This window comes from Mauremys mutica, chromosome 5 (genome assembly GCF_020497125.1).
Source record: "Mauremys mutica isolate MM-2020 ecotype Southern chromosome 5, ASM2049712v1, whole genome shotgun sequence".
Classification (NCBI taxonomy): Eukaryota; Metazoa; Chordata; order Testudines; family Geoemydidae; genus Mauremys; species Mauremys mutica.
The window spans coordinates 102,487,321-102,506,186 of NC_059076.1; the positions used below are offsets into that span (position 1 = coordinate 102,487,321).

An 18,866-nucleotide genomic window follows, 5' to 3' on the forward strand; every position below is an offset into this window, starting at 1 on the left:
ACACTGTGCGTCTGTACATATTTGCCTATCCTTTGTTGCTAACCTTTCTACAGATCTTGCCCAGTTCCTTTCGAAATACTGTATCTGAGTAGCATTATTAAGCTTCCATTGTTACTGGTGATTAATCATGGACATAGAGCTCTGGACTCTTTCATTATTCATCCACCATTTAACAGGACAGCATAAGCAATGATTCTGTAGAGGCTTCCATTGTTTTTCCCCAGAGTCAACTCCATTTTCTCTAATCATCTTTCACTTTTTAGCAGATTAAAAGATTTTGTAGTTTACCTCAATATCTTTTGCATTGAATTGCCTGTTCTTTTTCTTTGGCAGCTTTTTATTGTCATTGGAAATAAAAGGGCAAACAGTTTTTGGGCAGGAAAACTTCAACCAGAAGAGGAATTGCATATGGACTCCCCTCTAGAAAAAAGGATAACATTTATTACACAAAAATACAAAGAAGGAAGATTCAGGAAAACTCCTATGGGCTACAAAACCAAAGAAGAATTAAATAAGGTAATATTGTGGTAAACTAAGTCTCACCCTCATTATTTGTGAGTGTGAATGTGTAGTTAGAGATCCCTCCTAATCTCTCTACCTGGTAGGAGACAATGTCCTGGCTAACATACTGCCACCAATAGTGTTATTGTCCAAGGCTACATGTGAGCTATTAGAGTCAATAATGACAGATACTTTTTATCTGTATAGTCCACTGCATTATCAGTATGTAGCTCTTTGCTTACTCAAGTAGTAAAATACTTTCATCATAAAAAATCCCCAAATTCTAATTCCATAGCATTTAGACATTATTTGGGGGTAGAAATGATTGAACGATGTATTGTGATCTCTGGTTGATCTTCTGAAGGCTGTGGAGTTAACTGGTAGCACTTAGTATATGCTGCCTCTACACACAAGTATCTTGAGAGACCTTTAATAAAAACTGCTCAATATATTGTGTTAAATTAAGCCTGTTCACCTTGCATTTTAGGTGCAGGTCATGTTGTTAGATACTGTTGTTTGGATTATGCTCTTGCATGCAACAAATCATATAGCATACAGTACAATTACTCTTAAATGACCTCAATATATTTCATACTTTTTGATCTTCTGAAATATTTTCAATATGTATAATGTCTGTTAATAATTCTTAAAACTATGCCCCATGTTAATTTTGTTGCTGCTTTTTCAATCTGTTTCTTTGTATTTGTAAAAGGTGATGGTATCTCCTGTTAATATGCCTATTCACAACCATACATTAAATCATGGATTTCTAATTTTCAAGTACATACTTGGTAGATTGAAATTCCCACTTCACTGGTTTGTTTCTTCTACTACAGCCGATGTAGTCTATAATACATCTGACATGTAACATATTTCTACTACATTAAATCATGGAGTGTTATCAAGTGTGAAAATAACTCATGCGCACTCTCTTATATGGTAGATTGTACCCCATTAGAAGAGAAGCAAGCTGGAACAAATGAAATGAGAAATCTAGAGCTCTCAGTATTCCTTTTTACAGAAATAGATTATTATCAATTATTAGATGGCAAATTTAAGATTAACTTAATTTTTGTATAGCTTTCTTGATATCCAGTATTCTGTCTCATAAAGGAGACCTGTGCTTTCCATTGATGATTTGAGTGCATAGTCACATGTACTGAGGTCCATGGATAGGGAAGAAGTGCTGTGGTCAGGGTTAAAATACACAGAGATTGGACAGATTGCATATTTGATTAATTCTTAGTCAGACTTGGAAAATGTGTGTACATACACACTATTCTATGAAGTGGGGGAGTGGGAGGGGTGGGTTGAATTTAGCAAATAAGAGTTTGCTTCCAACTGGAAAGAGAGGAGCCCACTTATTGAAAGGAGAACCTGTCACTGTATTGAAGAAATAGCTATATTTGATAGTCCTGTAGCCATGAGAATTTGCAACAAATGCATAGTCATTTCTTTCAAAGACAGTCAAAGGTATCCAGCCCACCCACAGTGTAACCTTACTGTTTGCCATGGGCTTGACTTGATTCTATCACAAATCCTCTGACTTCACCACAACAAAAACTGATTCCTTATGCTTCATGTGCAGACGAGTGAATTTCACCCAAAGCTGCTTAGGAAAATAGAGCATTCTATTTTCATTGTGTAACTTGTCTGTAATAAGCATGTAATAAATCAGTGGCCATATGGTAACTGTGAACAATAGAGAAAAGTTGTAATTGGTTATTTCTGTTTTATAAACTTGATTTTTCTAACTACTAAAGCCTATAATTGGTGTATGTTAATCACTTAACTACTGGATAACTTCAGATGCAATTATCAAGTGCTCTGCAGAGACATGACATTATTTTGTAGTTACTTAGCTATTGCCAAGTAATTATAGAATCATAGAAGTGTAGGACTGGAAAGAACCTCAATAGGTCATCTAGGCCACTATTGGGTTATACATGCCTTGTAAAATAGAGTTGTAGTATAATCTCTTTTAAATCGACCCCAATCTTTTAATCAGAAAAATATAAAATATATATGGAGAGAGTGATTTTATTTATAGTTTAGTTGTTTTGTGAGGGGGGGGGATTGGGTTAAATGTCAGTTAAAAGTTCACTGTATCAGTATTCAGAAAAATAAATCAGCTAGATAATACTTAGTCCTGCCTCAGTACTGGAGACTGGATTAGATGACCTTTTGCGGTCACTTCCAGTCCCTCGGTTCTATGGGTCATTTTCACTCTTTTATAGTAACATAAAGTCCTTTCATATATACTAGATAAACACATGTTGACTTAGGTAACTGGCATGATAGAATTGCTCAATGCAACAAGAGTATGTTGTCTTTCATTTCAGAGAAACCTGTTTATTAAATAGTTCAAATACATTTATATTAAATGCACACTAAATCACGGAACTTAAACTGGTGCAGATTGCAGAAATCGTGTACTATAATTTCTCTTGATTTAAAGATGTGTACCAATATTTTCAAGAGAGATTTGATTTGACTAATGATTGATGTCACCCAAGTTCACACTTGTTAAAGGGCCCTCATTTTCAGGAAGTGCTAAGTACCCACCCTCTGAAAATCCGGCCTCTTTTAAGTTATCTCAAATTGGGTGCCCTAAAATTGAGGTGCCTCAGAATCATTAATCACTTTACCAATCAAAGACACGATTTTCAAAATACAATCTATTAATTTCACTTAACTTTTTAATAGCATAGAGTTTTGGGACCAAATTTTGTCCTTTCAGTCAACTCCAAATACCAGGGACTTGACAACAAGAGCTTTCTGTAGAAGTTTAGATGTGAGAGAGAGAAATTGTCTTAAGGCTATGGAGGGAGAGATTAGTGCAGTATGCTACCTCTACAAGCATATCTGTTGACTAAAGCCAGCCATCCCTTTGTAATAATTTCACACAGCCTTTTCTCTGCAGAACATGGAGGATTCAGACCCCACTGCAGGAGGGTTAGAGGGATCTCTACCTATTACTCCCTCTTCCCTCCTACTACTTTCCACTGTACGCAGATCTGTGAATGAGGGTGTGGGGGTTTAGTTCAGGGACAACGGAATTTGCATCTAAATAAAAAAATAATAATACTTACTCCCATTCATTTTCAGTTTTAAACTGACTTGTCATTTCCCCCCTACATGACCAGGCCCTGTGTGCTGCAGTAGTTAAACAAGATGTGTTGGAAACAATGACATTGCTATTTAGTGGAGCTGATGTTATGTGTGCCACTGGAGATCCTGTTTACAGTACTCCTTACTTACTAGCCAAGAAAGCAGGACAAAGGCTGCAAATGGAATTCCTCTACCACAATAAATTCTCAGGTATAGAGTTTTATTATTTCCTTTTCATGTTTTTAGTGTTTTAAACTCTCTTTATGTAACGATCTAATGGAGGAAAAATCTAGAACATCAGTACTGGGTTGAAAAAGTATAAGTCTTTGACAAATGTGCTTGGCATGGTGTAGGAATGTGGGGTGGTGGAATTAGTTAAATTTCATTTTTTGTTGAAATACAATTGTGTTTTGACGCCACTTCCTTTGCTAAAACATGATGCTTAAGGTCTCCCTTAATTGAGAAAAAGTCACGTGTAACTTGCATGCTTGTTGGTGGAAATCAAGAGCCTTTGTATAAATCACAGAGAGAACCTGGAGAGACCATATAATGATGATGATGATTGTGGGACTTTTACTTAAGTATCCATTTAATTTGTTCAAAGCACATTTCTGAGGCTGTTGGTGCTTACTACAAGCCTTTGAATCATTAACAGTATCTGCCATACACAGACTTATCCATCTTTCACAAATCCGTCTTCCAAAATATAGCTCATCCTTTTAATCAAGTCAGCATAAAATAACAGCATTACTCCCACCAAACCAATCCTGGTTCCCTCCTCTCATGCCTTCTCTTGTAGCTCAGAGAAAAGAGAGAAACCTCAGAGCATGCCTTGAAAGTCAACAACTCTGGACTGATCAGGGAGAGGAGAGAGTTCAAGGATTCTGGGAAACACTGCCATTAACACCTTCTGTCTTAGATCAGGACAATATTAGCTCATACAGCTCTGAGATGTGGTCTCAGGCAGTGAGTTCCCAAATTATTTAGGGCTTTGTATTCCTTATATTCCACCCAGACACTAATCAGAAGCCAGTGCAGACTCTAGTGCCTTGTGTAATGCACACTCTCACTTAAGAAGCAGCCATATTCCATTCGAAGCAAGTGGTGCAATGATCTTAAGGCTTCAGTTAGTCAAGATAGGAGTCTTTCAATCTGCTGTATGTCTCTCTTCCCCGCAGTGCTCAAACCAGGATAGCTATGTAGTGTGCTTGGCACAAGGCCCTTCCTTCCTCAGAGTAAGGGGAAAACTGGAAAGCTGACGGTGACTGTCACAGTCTCGTTTTGCTCTTTGCTCTGAGCTTGCAGCAAAGCCATGATTGAGACTTCAGGAAACAAATTCTTTGTTTAAGTATATTAAGTTTAGTAAAGCAACTATTTTACTTTTTTATATATATATATGATACTTTACATTTATCCTTGCTCGATTACAGTAACATCATAACTAATGTAAGTATTTTAATTCACACTTCATTATTTTACTTATATATGCAAGAAATAACTCAATTAGAATAATATATAAAATAATAGGAATATAATTTAAATCATGCATAGCATGAGGTGAAGAAAACTGCATACACTATCAGTTATGTATTCAAGAAATGAGATGCAGGAGGTCAAATGGCTGTAAATGTTAATAATGGAAATTCTGTGTGGTGTTTATTGGCTTTGTTCTCTTCATAGATTTCCCAAACTATGATACTGATTTTGAAAGTGGCTTCTCTCAAGATGCTTCACATTCTACTTTTCTTTGCGAATTTTTATACAAAGTTTCTTATAATGCTGCTAAGCTATTGTCAGACAGGAAATTGAAAGAAGGTAAATATCTTTTACTTTCTGTACTTGATTGATTCTGTACAATGGATGAATTTAGTGTCTTAAGTTCTAACAATAGATTTTTAAAAGCTCTGTAAGGACAAACTACATCTCTAAAATGACACCAGTGTTTAAAGAAGCAAAAGAAGTTAGTATTCACTCAAAGAAAATCACAGTAACCGCTAGGGTGACCAGACAGCAAGTGTGAAAAATCGGGACAGGTGTGGGGGGTTATAGGAGACTATACAAGAAAAAGACCCAAAAATCGGGATTGTCCCTATAAAATCAGGACATCTGGTCACCCTAGTAACCACACATCTCTCTCTGGTCAAAAGTTGCTGGAGAAGAAAAGGAAAAAGACAAATATCTGAAAAGTAAAAAGGTGGGAAGAACATTTAGGTCACGAGAGGGAAAAACTGGCGTCCCAACCCCCAACCACTGCATCTTTAATGGACTTCATACAAAGGTTTTGCTAAAAGTTAGTCTTTTAGCTCCATAAAAGGGGAGGGGGGGAGGAGAGGGGAGAGGGAGGGCAGAAATATGGCTGTTCATTAACAGTGTAATTGGTCTTGCATTTCAACAATCACTGAGAAATCCTGAATTTCAGGTTTCTAGTTTTCTGAGTAAAATCACCAGTACATCACGAGCTAAGAAAAGGAATAAAAAACAGCTTAGGTCCAAGCCTCAGCATTCAGATTGCATCCAAATATGCCTAGTGTTCAACTGTTTCAAATCCAGTGAGATTCAGCCTATTACAGGCAGTTCAGGAATATTGCTTGAGTTGCTGCAATTTTCCCTCTTAACCTCTAGAAAGTCAATGTGCTGCATACAGCCTTAGTGGCTGTCACAGTACCGGGGCATCCCTATGCTCTTTGTGCACCGAGAGCACTGTGCAGTTTCAGCACAGTGGAGCCATCCCCTCTCCAAGTTTGGCAGCAACAGCATCCTTATCCCAGCCCTCCACAGAACAGTGAGGGGGAGTAAATGGAGGCAGTAGCCCAAGGGAAATTTGCTACCTAGCTGGATAGAATTGAGAGTTGGTGACTGGGAGCTGCCGGAGCCTTCCAGAAATTGGAGGCTGAGGGAGCTGGGGAAACCTCTGAACAGTGGGATGGAGGGGAGTCATGGACCCAGGGGCTACATTTTTTTGATATGTGATCATTTTATTCAGAGAGAAGATGGGTGAGGTAATATCTTTTTTTGGACCAACTTCGTTGGTGAGAGAGACAAGCTTTTGAGCTTACACAGCTCTCCCCTTTGGGTCTGGGAGACTTGGAGTGTCCCAGCTAAATTCAAGAGGGAAAAGATTGTTTAACATAACTAGTTAACACATGTTTAAGCGACCATTCAAGGTGAAGAGGTCCATTGATACCCTTCCAGTGAGAGGGGAGGAAAGGGGCGGGAAGCATCTGAGGGAGTTGTTAGTGGGTTATAGATTGTTGTAATGAGCCATAAATCTCGTGTCTCTGTTTAGTCTATGATTTTTGGTGTCTAGCAAAGTAATGAATTTAAGCTGCTAGGCTGGGCTTTTGAACAGTAGGACCCATGGATCTTGAAAGGTGTGTTGGGGGATGGGGGCTGATCATTGTAGCAGTGAAGCTATGGCTGCAGGTTTTGCATCTGCTGTCCTGGCAGGGTCTGGTGCCGCATTGAGTTGATGTGTCCTGGTCTCTGGGGAGCTTGCTTCTGATGATAAGCTTGAAGAGGTTGAGGGGTTTGGGTTGTTTGAAAACTAGAAGAGGGTGTTCAGAAAGATTTCTTTCAGGTTGGATCCCCATTGAGTACGAGTTGTACTTGTTTGATGATACCCATATAGGCTGCAGTGTGGGGTGCTATGTGACTGCTAAGGATGTGCGTTTATAACAGAATTTATTTCTGCTGATTTTCTCAAGTTATTTGGGTAGTCCATTCCAGGATACTATCTACTTCTCTGGTGGAAGGGGTGACAAAGAGTCTATAAGGTGCCACAGGACTAACAGACGTATTGTAGCATAAGCTTTTGTGGGTGAATACCCATTTCGTCAGATGCATGTAGTGGAAACTTCCAGAGGCAGGTATAAATATTCAGGCAAGAATCAGTCTAGAGATAACGAGGTTAGTTCAGTCAGGGAGGATGAGGCCCTCTTCTAGCAGCTGAGGTGTGAACACCAAGGGAGGAGAAACTGCTTTTGTAGTTGGCTAGCCATTCACAGTCTTTGTTTAATCCTGAGCTGATGGTGTCAAATTTGCAGATGAACTGAACCTCAGCAGTTTCTCTTTGAAGTCTGGTCCTGAAGTTTTTTTTGCTGTAGGATGGCTACCTTTAAATCTGCTATTGTGTGTCCAGGGATGTTGAAGTGTTCTCCTACAGGTTTTTGTATATTGCCATTCCTAATATCTGACTTGTGTCCATTTATCCTTTAACGTAGGGACTGTCCAGTTTGGCCGATGTACATAGCAGAGGAGCATTGCTGGCACATGATGGCCTATATAACATTGGTGGACGGGCAGGTGAATGATCCGGTGATGTTGTAGCTGGTCTGGTTAGGTCCTGTGATGGTGTCACTGGTGTCGATATGTGGGCAGAGCTGGCATCAAGATTTGTTGCATGGATTGGTTCCTGAGTTAGAGTTACTATGGTGCGGTGTGTGATTGCTGGTGAGAATATGCTTAAGGTTGGCGGGTTGTCTGCGAGTGAGGACTGGGCTGCTTCCCATGGCCTGTGAAAGCGAGGGATCGTTGTCCAGGATGGGTTGCAGATCATTGATAATGCATTGGAGAGGTTTTAGCTGAGGACTGTAGGTGATGGCCAATGGAGTTCTGTTGGTTTCTTTCTTGAGTTTGTCTTGCAGTAGGAGGCTTCTGGGTACACTTCTGGCCCTTTTGATTTGTTTCCTTATTTCCTCGTGCGGGTATTGTAGTTTTGAGAATGCTTGGTGAAGATCTTGTAGGTGTTGGTCTCTGTCTGTAGGTGTTGGTTGGAGCGAATGTGGTTGTACCTCAGCACTTGGCTGTAGATGATGGATCGTGTGGTATGTCCAGGATGGAAGCTGAAGGCATGAAGGTAGGCACAGCGGTCGGTGAGTTTTCGGTATAGGGTGGTGTTAATGTGACCATCACTTATTTGTACTGTGTTGTCTAGGAAATGGACCTCCCGTGTAGATTGGTCCAGGCTGAGGTTGATGGTGGGGTGGAAGCTGTTGAAATTGTGGTGGAATTCTTCCAGAGTCTCCTTCCCATGGGTCCAGATGATGATGTCATCAATGTAGCATAGGTAGAGAAGGGGTGTGAGTGGACAAGAGCTGAGGAAGCGTTGTTCCAGGTCAGCCATAAAAATGTTGGCATATTGTGGGGCCATGCGGATGCCACTGGTCTGGAGGTATATATTGTCACCAAATTTGAAATAATTGTGCTTGAGGATAAAGTCACAGAACTCAGCAACCAGTTGTGCTGTGGCATCATCAGGGATACTGTTCCTGACAGCTTGTATTCCATCTGTGTTTGGGATGTTTGTGTAGAGAGCCTCCATGTCCATGGTGGCTAGGATGGTGTTTTCTGGAACATCACCAATGCATTGTAGTTTTCTCAGGAAATCAGTGGTGTCACAGAGATAACTGTGAATGCTGGTGGTGTAGGGTCTGAATAGAGAGTCCACATATCTGGACAGTCCTTCACTGAGAGTGCCAATTCCAGAGATGATGGAGTGTCCAAGATTTCCAGGTTTGTGGATCTTGGGTAGTAGATAGAATAACCCCGTTCGGGGATCTAAGGGTATGTTGATTTGTTCCTGTGTTAGGGCTTGGCTACACTTACGGTTTGCAGCGCTGGTAGTTTGCAGCGCTGGTCATCCAGCTGTGTAAGAGCAGCGCTGGTGTGTGGCCACACTCACAGCTACCAGCGCTGGTGTGTGGCCACATTTGCAACATTTGCAGCGCTGTTCGGAGTGCTGCATTATGGGCAGCTATCCCAGCATTCAAGTGTTAAGTTTCCTGGATTGAAAAATCACAAAATGTTCGCGAGCCCTTAGTCTTAACTCTTAATTGCAAACAGCCTGCCTCCAACACGGACTCCCCGCTGTTTCACTCACTCCCTGTGGTGTACTGTGACAGGGAGCGGGGAAGAGAGAGAGAGTGGATTTTTGGAGCCAACACTTTAGCTTCCTGGATTGAAAAATCACAAAATGTTCGGGAACCCTTGGTCTTAATTGCAAACAGCCTGCCTCCAACGCTGTTTCTCTGTCAAGCAAACATTCTCTCCCTGCCTCTCATTTGATCGTTCACAGCCAGGTACAGATAGCTCCTGTTTGCTGTGATCAGTGTTTGTTTTTTAGATAAGCAGTTCAACGGAGCTCCGATCGGAGTTCACAACAAAACAAAGAGAGGCTGCATAACAAAACAAAGAGAGTAATTTAGTTAAAAGCTTTCTGGGATATCTCCTTATTCCCTGGAGGCCAATAAAAGCGCTGGTGTGTGTCCACACTTGCTGAGCAGCGCTGGATCACCAGCGCTGCAATCGCTACACCCCAACCTGGCCAGGTGTACAGCCAGCACTGCAGCCAGGGAGTTGCAGCGCTGGATGTGCCTTGCAGGTGTGGACGGTTACTAATTGCAGCGCTGGAAAGCCTCTACCAGTGCTGCAACTTGCAAGTGTAGCCAAGCCCTTAGTGTAGGGAGTGTCCTGAGTAGATAGTGCAGTTTCTTAGTATATTCCTCAGTGGGATCTGAGGAGAGTGGCCTGTAGAATTTGGTACTGGAGAGTTGTTTGGCAGCCTCCTCCCTTGGTGTTCACACCTCAGCTGCCAGAAGAGGGCCTCATCCTCCCTGATTGAACTAACCTCGTTATCTCTAGTCTGATTCTTGTGTGCATATTTATACCTGCCTCTGGAAATTTCCACTACATGTGTCTGTCAAAGTGGGTATTCACGCACAAAAGTTTATGCTCCAATATGTCTGTTAGTCTATAAGGTGCCACAGGACTCTTTGTCACTTTTTACAGATCCAGACTAACACAGTTATCCCACTTCTCTGGTGGACTCCCCTTGTTTTGGTGAACATGATGTTAAGTGTGTTAAGGTGTATATCCTGGATTTTCTCCTTGGAGCATATTCTGTGGTATCTGAATGCCTGGCTGTAGATAACAGATTTCTTGGTGTGTTTGGGGTGGTTACTGAATCTATGAAGGTAGGTGTGGTGATCCATGGTTTTCTTATATATAGTTGTCTGTAGGTTTCCATTGCTGAAGCTGATCCTAGTGTCCAGGAAGTTGATTCTGGTGTGAGAATGTTGCAGAGAGAGTCATCTGTCTAGAGGATGGAAATATCATCAATGTATCTCAGATATATTATTGGTTTAGTGGTGCATTTGCTGAGACATTCTTCTTCAAGTTGGTCCATGAAGAGGTTGGCATACTGGGGAGCCATCCTAGTACCTGTTGCTGTCCCCATGGTTTGGCTGAGCAATCTGTTCCATCTTACATTTAGCTGTGATACTCAGAGAAAGTTTTGCAGGCCTGAAGAAGAGCTCTGTGTGAGCTCAAAAGCTTGTCTTTCTCACCAACAGAAGTTGAATTTCGTCACCCACTTTGTCTAATATCTTGGGACTGACATAGCTATAATACTGCATAGAACATTTTATTTATGTATATAAGGTTGAATTTTCAATTTGTAGTTGCACATTGTGAAGTGTGCAGGGGAGTTAAAAAAAACAGAAGACAGACAAAATTCTATCACTGATGCTTTTTTAAAAATATACATTTCTGAGTTTTTGGGATTCTGAATCATATTCTAATATTTTTGGCGTTGGCACTAAAGCAGTTTGAAAGCTTTTATCAAAGAATTCCAGGTATTTCCAATACTGAATTATATTAAGTGTCACTTTTAATTCTAAAATGCAAATACCGATGTGATGGCTGCTATTTTGGCCAACACCCTAGGGATTGAACCAGGGACCTCCAATGCTGAAGAGCCAATTCCTATATCAGAAGCTGTAACAGACTCTTATCCTCTAAGGATTGAGCACAGAGGGGAACTGATAACACACATTCACCAGTGGGTTATACCAACATTTTCAAGGACCATATGTGAAATACAGATTGGGATCCAGTCTTGAGCATCGCTGTATGTGGAATAGCACAGTTCTATCCTTTTTTTTTTTCGTGGCACTTGTATCCCTCTCACTGGCAGATAAACAAGGATATCTGTGAAATCTGAGCAGCAGGATTTGAAGGAAATGGCTACTTTGCCAAATATGTTAAAATATGCCAATAAAGCAATGTATTATTAAAGGGTTGTAGTGCGTATTTCCATTCTTGAAGTTTTACAAAAGTTTTGCACCTTTAATTCACCTCTAAAATAAAAGTACTACTTAGGTCCTTTAACAAAATAAATCTGTTTACAAGAAGAGAGACTGTGAGCATCACGCCAAAGTGTCATGTAATGACATCCACTACTGTGAATGAGTAACTTTTCAGAGGAAGGTTATGCATTTAAAACCTTTTTTATTTTGTTGTTCAACTAAACGAGGATTTTTACACCTATTTTTCTGACCAGCATGAAAATTCTGATAGATGGCTCTCTTCCTACCGAAAGTTCTGCTTCACTTTAATTTCACATATTATTTAGTTACTTGATTAAGAAAGTAAATAGCAAAGTCTTGTTTTAGTGCTATGTGAGGATGTGTTGGATTAGCAACATTATAGAAATATACTTGAAACGTATCAAGAGATTCAGGATTTCCCAATAGTAATAATTACTGAAAATTCCCAAATGCTTACTACTGGCATTTTACTTAAAGAAAAACACCATAATTGGAAAAGAAGCAGATTTTTTTTTCTAGCTGCCTTCGGCCTCTGAAAAATTCCCTTGTAAATTTATACAGTATATGTTTGGTCTTGAGCCTTGATTATTTATTTGGAGTGATTTAAAATTCATTAGTATCTAATTACACTTAAACTTTGTTTGCTTCTTTTACTTAAATCACTAATATTAATGTACTTACCAATGGAAAACAGGAGCACAGAGAGGCTAAGTGAACTGCTCAAGTTCACACAAGAAATCTGTGGTGGAGAAGGGAATTAAATCCAGGTGTCTCAAGTGCCGGGATAGTGCCCTAATGACTAGACTATCCTTCATTCCATGAAAATGGCAGATTTGTGGATTAAATAAGTATGAATTAGTTGCTTTCTACTGTGTTTTAAATACAGGAGAAGATGGTAGGCCTGCTTTTTGTGTACTTCTCATGGTAGCACCGGCACTGACTTCAGCAGGGATGAACAGCATTTGGAGAAGTGTTTGTTTAGTTAACAGCTGTTAATAAGCAATCAGAAGAGCTTTCAAACATTGCTACTGTTCTGGTGCAATACATAAAAGAATAGTGTTGTTTTTTTTTTTAGGGGAGAAAGAAAAGCTGGGTGATGGGTGTCTTCTAAAACATTTAGCATTCCAAAGCCATTCTCAACAAGATTGTAATAATTCAGCTAGAATTCTGGTGCTATTAGAGTTGAAAATCTCTTAAACTCTACACTGAAACTTGGAATTTTGCATAGATGGGCAATTGTTTAAAAACGAATGATCATATTTCTTTTAAAAACTGATTGTATTCATAATTAGATACCAAACTGTGAAACTAAGCTCGGCTGCGCTTCAGAGTGTTGCAAAATCTTTAAACTTGTCAATATACATTTTAAGCCACTGGATGTTTTCCTAGGTCCTGGTTATGAGAACTGATCTGTTTTTTTCACTTTAGCTGAGTTTTACTGTACAAGAAAGTGAAGACTGATAGCAGTGGGTGGCATAGCCAAACAAACTGTAGGCTAGTGAAGTGATGTTTTTTTCCCCCCTCAGTTATCTTATATGTATGTCAGCCATGCCCTGTATAAACATTCCTATTCTAGGGCTAGTTATATGGAATAGTTTGTGGTGTGGACATACGTTCATTGTGAAGCACTTAAAACCAAGTCCTATGAGGAGCTAAATATGCTCAACTCTCACCTGCAGATTATTTTTATACTTCTGTCTACATTTTAGTGTTTCTCATTTATAGCTTGTCCTAGATAGGACTGCTGAGCCTAATAATAACAAATTCTTGCTTTACCTATTCAAACCACTATACAAACATTAATTAAAACACAAAGCTATTGTATGTCATGATGTCTGTGCCCACTGGAGAAAATTACCTGAACATAAATCCTCATTAGCCAATTGGATCACAGTTGTTGGCAGAGCCAGTTTATGAAATGGAACAATCCAAGAACAGGTTTTTTTTTCCTATAGTCTATGTGCAAAATTACAAGGCTGAGAAGGTTCTTCAAATCCAGCAATATGGCTTATCATCTCTTAGGACCTGATCCTGTGCAATACTGAGTTCCTTTAACTCTCGTAGTGGAACTTAAGAAGCATTCCTAACCTAAGATTTACCTAGAAATATACAGAAGGACATAAAGTTTATAATATGTTCTCTGAAACAGTGTATGGTTTTTAGGTTTCTGAAAGGTAGGAAACATCCAATTTTAATAAATGTTTCCAATAATGCTGTAAGTTGCTTAAGTGATCTATTTAATATATAAATGTATATGGTAGCTTGTGGGTATTCCTATCTATGATTTGGTGTCTCTCATTGATAATTAATTCAGGATAAAATGTGGATTAACTCAACCTCTTATAAATGCTATGTATTGTTAACATTACTATATTGCCAATGTTCACAGCATTGTATGCACATAAATATCATCTAACCTCAGCCAGAAACTGTTCCTAGTACATTTATCCTCCAGACATAAACATTTGTCTGTGACATTTAAAACCTCTTCAATATTGTATTTATTAAAGAACTGTTGAACATGAGGTCTTCTAGACACCAGCATAGTTACAGTATATATACAATATACCCCACTGTAAATAACTCAGTTGAATTCCATGGAGTTTCACTGTTGTGAGCAAATAGAGAATCGGGCTTATAATACACAACCCACTCTCGTTCCTGTCCTCCTAAAACACAAACCAAACTAAAAATTGTATTAGATTAATGAAACAATCCTTCGTGTGTTCTCTGATTTGACAGCATGAGTTGCTAGTCTTCTGAGAGCAAATTTTTCATGTTTTCAAGATCACTTACAATAATAAAACTTTTGACACTGTTTTTCTTGTTGTGTTCTGTAGTCTGCAATGCGTATAAGTTCTGGACAGTACGACCTTTCATGTTTTTCCTAGAATCTTGGAAAGGTTTAGATTGTTTTCCTTAGCCTTATGACATTGAGTGGGCACTGTAGCATCACCTTACAGTGGAAAATGGATTGACTTTATGTTGGCCTCTATTTCCAGTGTTGATGAAAAAAATAGTAACACCTTTTCTCTGTTGTATGCTATGATTCAGCTGTTCATTTTGTAATCCACTGTTGTCAAGATACATTGTTCCTGCAAATTTCAATATTTCTAACTTTGGAGTTTTGTGGTTTTTTTAATTCTATATCTTATGGTTCTGTAACAGTGAACAAACCAAATTCAGTATTAAATTTTCTACCTCCCATCAAGCTGTGTAAAGCAGCAACTGGAAACTTGTAAAGCAACTTGATATCTGTACTTCTAATACTCATTTAAAATGAGTGCATTATGCTCACAAATATCTGGTTGAAGTACCATACATTAATATTCTTTCTTTAGGGTTTTGCTATATTACGTATAGGTATTGCCATATGAGCGCTACAGGTGAAATCCCAGCCCCATTAAAGTCAGTGGGAGAAGTCATTCCTATAGCTATGTATCTTATATAATATTAGTAATTGTAGTATCCTGTGACATACTGAATGTCTTTTTAACCACAGACTGCAATAAAAGGTGGTGTACTTTGGAAAGTGGCTTCTTGAGTTACTATGAAAATGATAAAACAACCACTCCTAATGGTATGATTGACATCAGTGAAGTTATCTGTCTTGTGGTGCACAAAGAAGACTCCTTTTTAAATACAGGGTAGGTTCCAAAATTAGTCATTCAAAATAAATGAAGACATTTTCTAGCCTTTGTCCTAAGAAGTGACGTGTTCACTCTTGCTTCACATGTTCCTGGACTTTTACAAAAGAGTCGAGCTGTTTTATGTGGGTGACCAGAAATAACTAAATAGTCTTTGGCAATTGTTTTCATTAGTAGACAATAAAAATGTTATGCAGGGTAACTTTGAAAGGGCAGCATAAATTAAAGTAAGGAAGTCCACATTTTCTGTAGAAGGAATTTATCCTTAATATACAAATTGCTAAATGATGATAAATTGGAACATTCATTTCAGAGACTGACTTCTCCCCCAGGCCAAAACATTTGGGTTGTGCCTCTCTTCCTGCAAAAAAAGGAGGCCAGTTCAGAGATGTCCAACAGTCTCTAGGGTTTGATCATGTATCTTCCAGCCCAGGGCTCACTTCTTCTGAACTGTACCTCACAGCATGACTATTGAAGAGTTAAGTAATTTCTGAAGAGGATGTAATTCCAGGATAATAGATACTGTCCTAGCCACATACAAAACTTCCACTCTATTGATTTATGCAAGAGTCTGGACACACATCTCCTTCAGGTGTCAACTCAGAGAGCGAATGGCCTAGAAAGCCAGGCATTCTTGATCTTCTGGATTTCTTATGCCATAGGTTAAAACTACGTATCGACACATTTCTGTGTCAAACACCGTCATGAATGCAGGCTCATCTAAATCTCTGGTAAATGTCTCCACGATATTGGGTTTTCTTAAGGAAACACATATTCAAATGAACAATCAGGCCTAACTTCCCTACTTTGGATCTACTCACAGTGCTACAAGTTGACATGAACCATCCATTCAAATTAATGGCATATATAAATCCCTTAATTCCTTTTCCTAAAGCCCTGCTTCCTGGTCACAACTGCATTTGCAAAAAGTGTCTTCAAAATCTGTGTCTTAGAAAACGTGACCTTTACTGGGAGACTCTGTTGCCTAGTGGATAGAGCCTTTGACTTGGACTTGAGAGATGTGGGCTCTGTTCCTGGCTCTGCTACTGGTCTGCTGGATGAGCTTATGCAAGTCACTTTTCTTCTCTGTGCTTCAGTTTCCTCATCTATAAAATGAAGCTAATGATGCTGAACTCTGTTATAAAACACTTTGAGATCTACAGATGGAAAGGACTCGATAAGAGCTGAGTGTTAGCATAATGGATGGTCTAAATGAACTCTTTAAGGTGCCTTCCACTCCTACATTTTTATGATTCTCATTATTATTTATGTTCTGTGAGGATAAGAATGGTCACATGGTTTAGGCTCTAAACTTGGATTTGGGGAATACATATGCACTTCCCAGCTCTGTCACAGACATCTTGTGCAATTTGGTTCCCATCCTAGTGAATAAGGATGATATTTCTGCCCTGCTTCTGTTTTTGAGATTTTTAGAAAGCACAGTGACGGGAACATACGTGTATCTAGATTGACAGTAAAACTGGTCGAAATCATTTCAAAGGTTGGGGGGAGGGGGAGAAATTTTTTCCCTACTTTTTGACTGACAGGGATAGAAAAGGTAGTCCATTGTACTCCAGAGTCTTTCTTTCACCACAGAACTTTAACTCTTCTTGCCCTAGATCTTAGGAAATCATTCTTCCCTCATTTTGCCCAAAGCCTTAACACACAGGAAAAAAACACGTCATGCAATACCGTGAAATCTTGGCTTCATTGAAATCAATGGCATAACAGCCGTGGACTTCATTGGTGCCAGAATTTCACCTTAGATGTGTGAAGAGAAGTTAAAGGATACCTTAACAAAGCAAGAAAAACTCCTTCATATCATCTTTATCTATTTGCATCCAAAACCTCCGGAGGAAGTGCCAGTAGTATTGTATTATGTGAAGCCACAGAGACACTGATTCCAAAAAGAATCAAAACCCATTTAGCAAGTTTCAGGACAGTATCCTGGGTGGAAAGGACATCGACACCCACAAAGGAAATCTATAAAGCTGACACCTGCTGATTCATGAACCACATTCATGAATTTCGACAGGCTTGGCCTTCATTTCTTTGCAAAAGCATTGTTTGGCAGGAAGGTGCTCTACAGCGCCCAAAATAAATAAGTACTACTACTAATCTCTCCCTAATTAATTCTACCTTACCAATTGTATCTGCCTGGGTCGAAGGTCTAGAGTTGAAAACTTCTTGCCTCATTTCCTTTCTGGGAATGATATTTCCTCCAGTCCACCCAACCTGAGAAGTTTGTTGGGTGACTATATGATGGCCTATTTAATTTCATGTCTGTTCTTAATGGAATGGAATAAGCTGTTACTGTTGAGAGGCTTAGCCTACTAATAATAAGAATTTCCATATAGCTTTGGAAGTGCTCACTTGGAATGAGGGTGGAAGGGCATGAACAATCTGGAAAGCTTGTAGACAAATCTGAACTACCTCCAGTATTTGCAAGAAGAGACACAACCCAAATGTGTCAGGCTAGGGGAAGAGGTCAAAGAGAGAAAATCTTGGCTAGGAATTCAGCCTGATTTTCTTTGATAATGGCAGCATCATTATTTTTATGTTAGTATTAGCAAAATGTGAATTTTGATTAGCCAACCTTTAAAATATTAGGTACTTTTTAATATTAGTAAGGAATCATTTGCAAGTCCTTTTCAGTGGGTACAGTCTGCTTATATTCAACAAGCATAATATGTTTTAAATGTATTGTGACAATGATTTGACCTGAACTTACATAAAATTTCAAGATCAAATAATACTCTTTCAATGAAATTTTCATTTCAACTTAATTCAAAGCTCAATATGCAATGCCTTCACAAAATGTATTGACCTAAAAAGTACTGTAACCATCCTGCTATGACTGTATAATATAAACTGTTTTATGGTATTAGCTACTTTATATAATGTAACATTAAAAGAAAAATGCAGATGAATTTCCATAGGAATGAGAGTATATGAGAGAGAGAGAGAGAGAGAAAAATTGAGCTATTGGCTATTTCATATTATCCTAAATACAACTGCTTTTTTTATTCTCTTGCTTGCTTTAGGGCCATTTTTACCTTTGAAATCTACTTACTGTCAGAACGTGTTTTTCTGTTTGGTGCTGAAACTGCACATTCACAGAGAAAATGGACCTGGGCAATAGCCAAGGTAATGCTGATAATTATCTGTGCAAGTTAGGCCAAGAGCCTTTACATAAGATATAAAGTGACATTGTTAGCTTAGAATCGTCTGGGAAACCATTCTTTAATGTAGGTTGATGAATACTGATCTATCTGGAGTGCAAAGGCTTTCTGTGCAGCAGAAGAAGATATCTACTGTAATGTAGATGTGTATTGAGATAATGCAATGAAACACAAGGAGAATTGGTATGCAACATTCTAACACTGACCTTAAGAATGCGGTTGTATATGTGCTAGTGTCTCAGTAGGTGTTAGTATCAATGGATACTGATCCATGCAATAGGAGCTTACATCAACTGAGCAGTATGGCTACAATTATGCTT

At 39.0% G+C, this 18,866-nt stretch overlaps 1 protein-coding gene across 1 annotated transcript in view; it reads left to right on the forward strand.

The window, feature by feature from the left end:
• Positions 1–18,866, forward strand: part of ARAP2 (ArfGAP with RhoGAP domain, ankyrin repeat and PH domain 2) — a 205,030-nt gene that overhangs the window by 101,604 nt on the left and 84,560 nt on the right. The window contains exons 13-17 of the mRNA XM_045020061.1: positions 334–516; positions 3,648–3,822; positions 5,293–5,427; positions 15,220–15,364; positions 18,409–18,511. Of these exons, the coding sequence (XP_044875996.1) occupies positions 334–516; positions 3,648–3,822; positions 5,293–5,427; positions 15,220–15,364; positions 18,409–18,511 (741 nt within the window). The remainder of the gene's footprint in view (positions 1–333; positions 517–3,647; positions 3,823–5,292; positions 5,428–15,219; positions 15,365–18,408; positions 18,512–18,866) is intronic.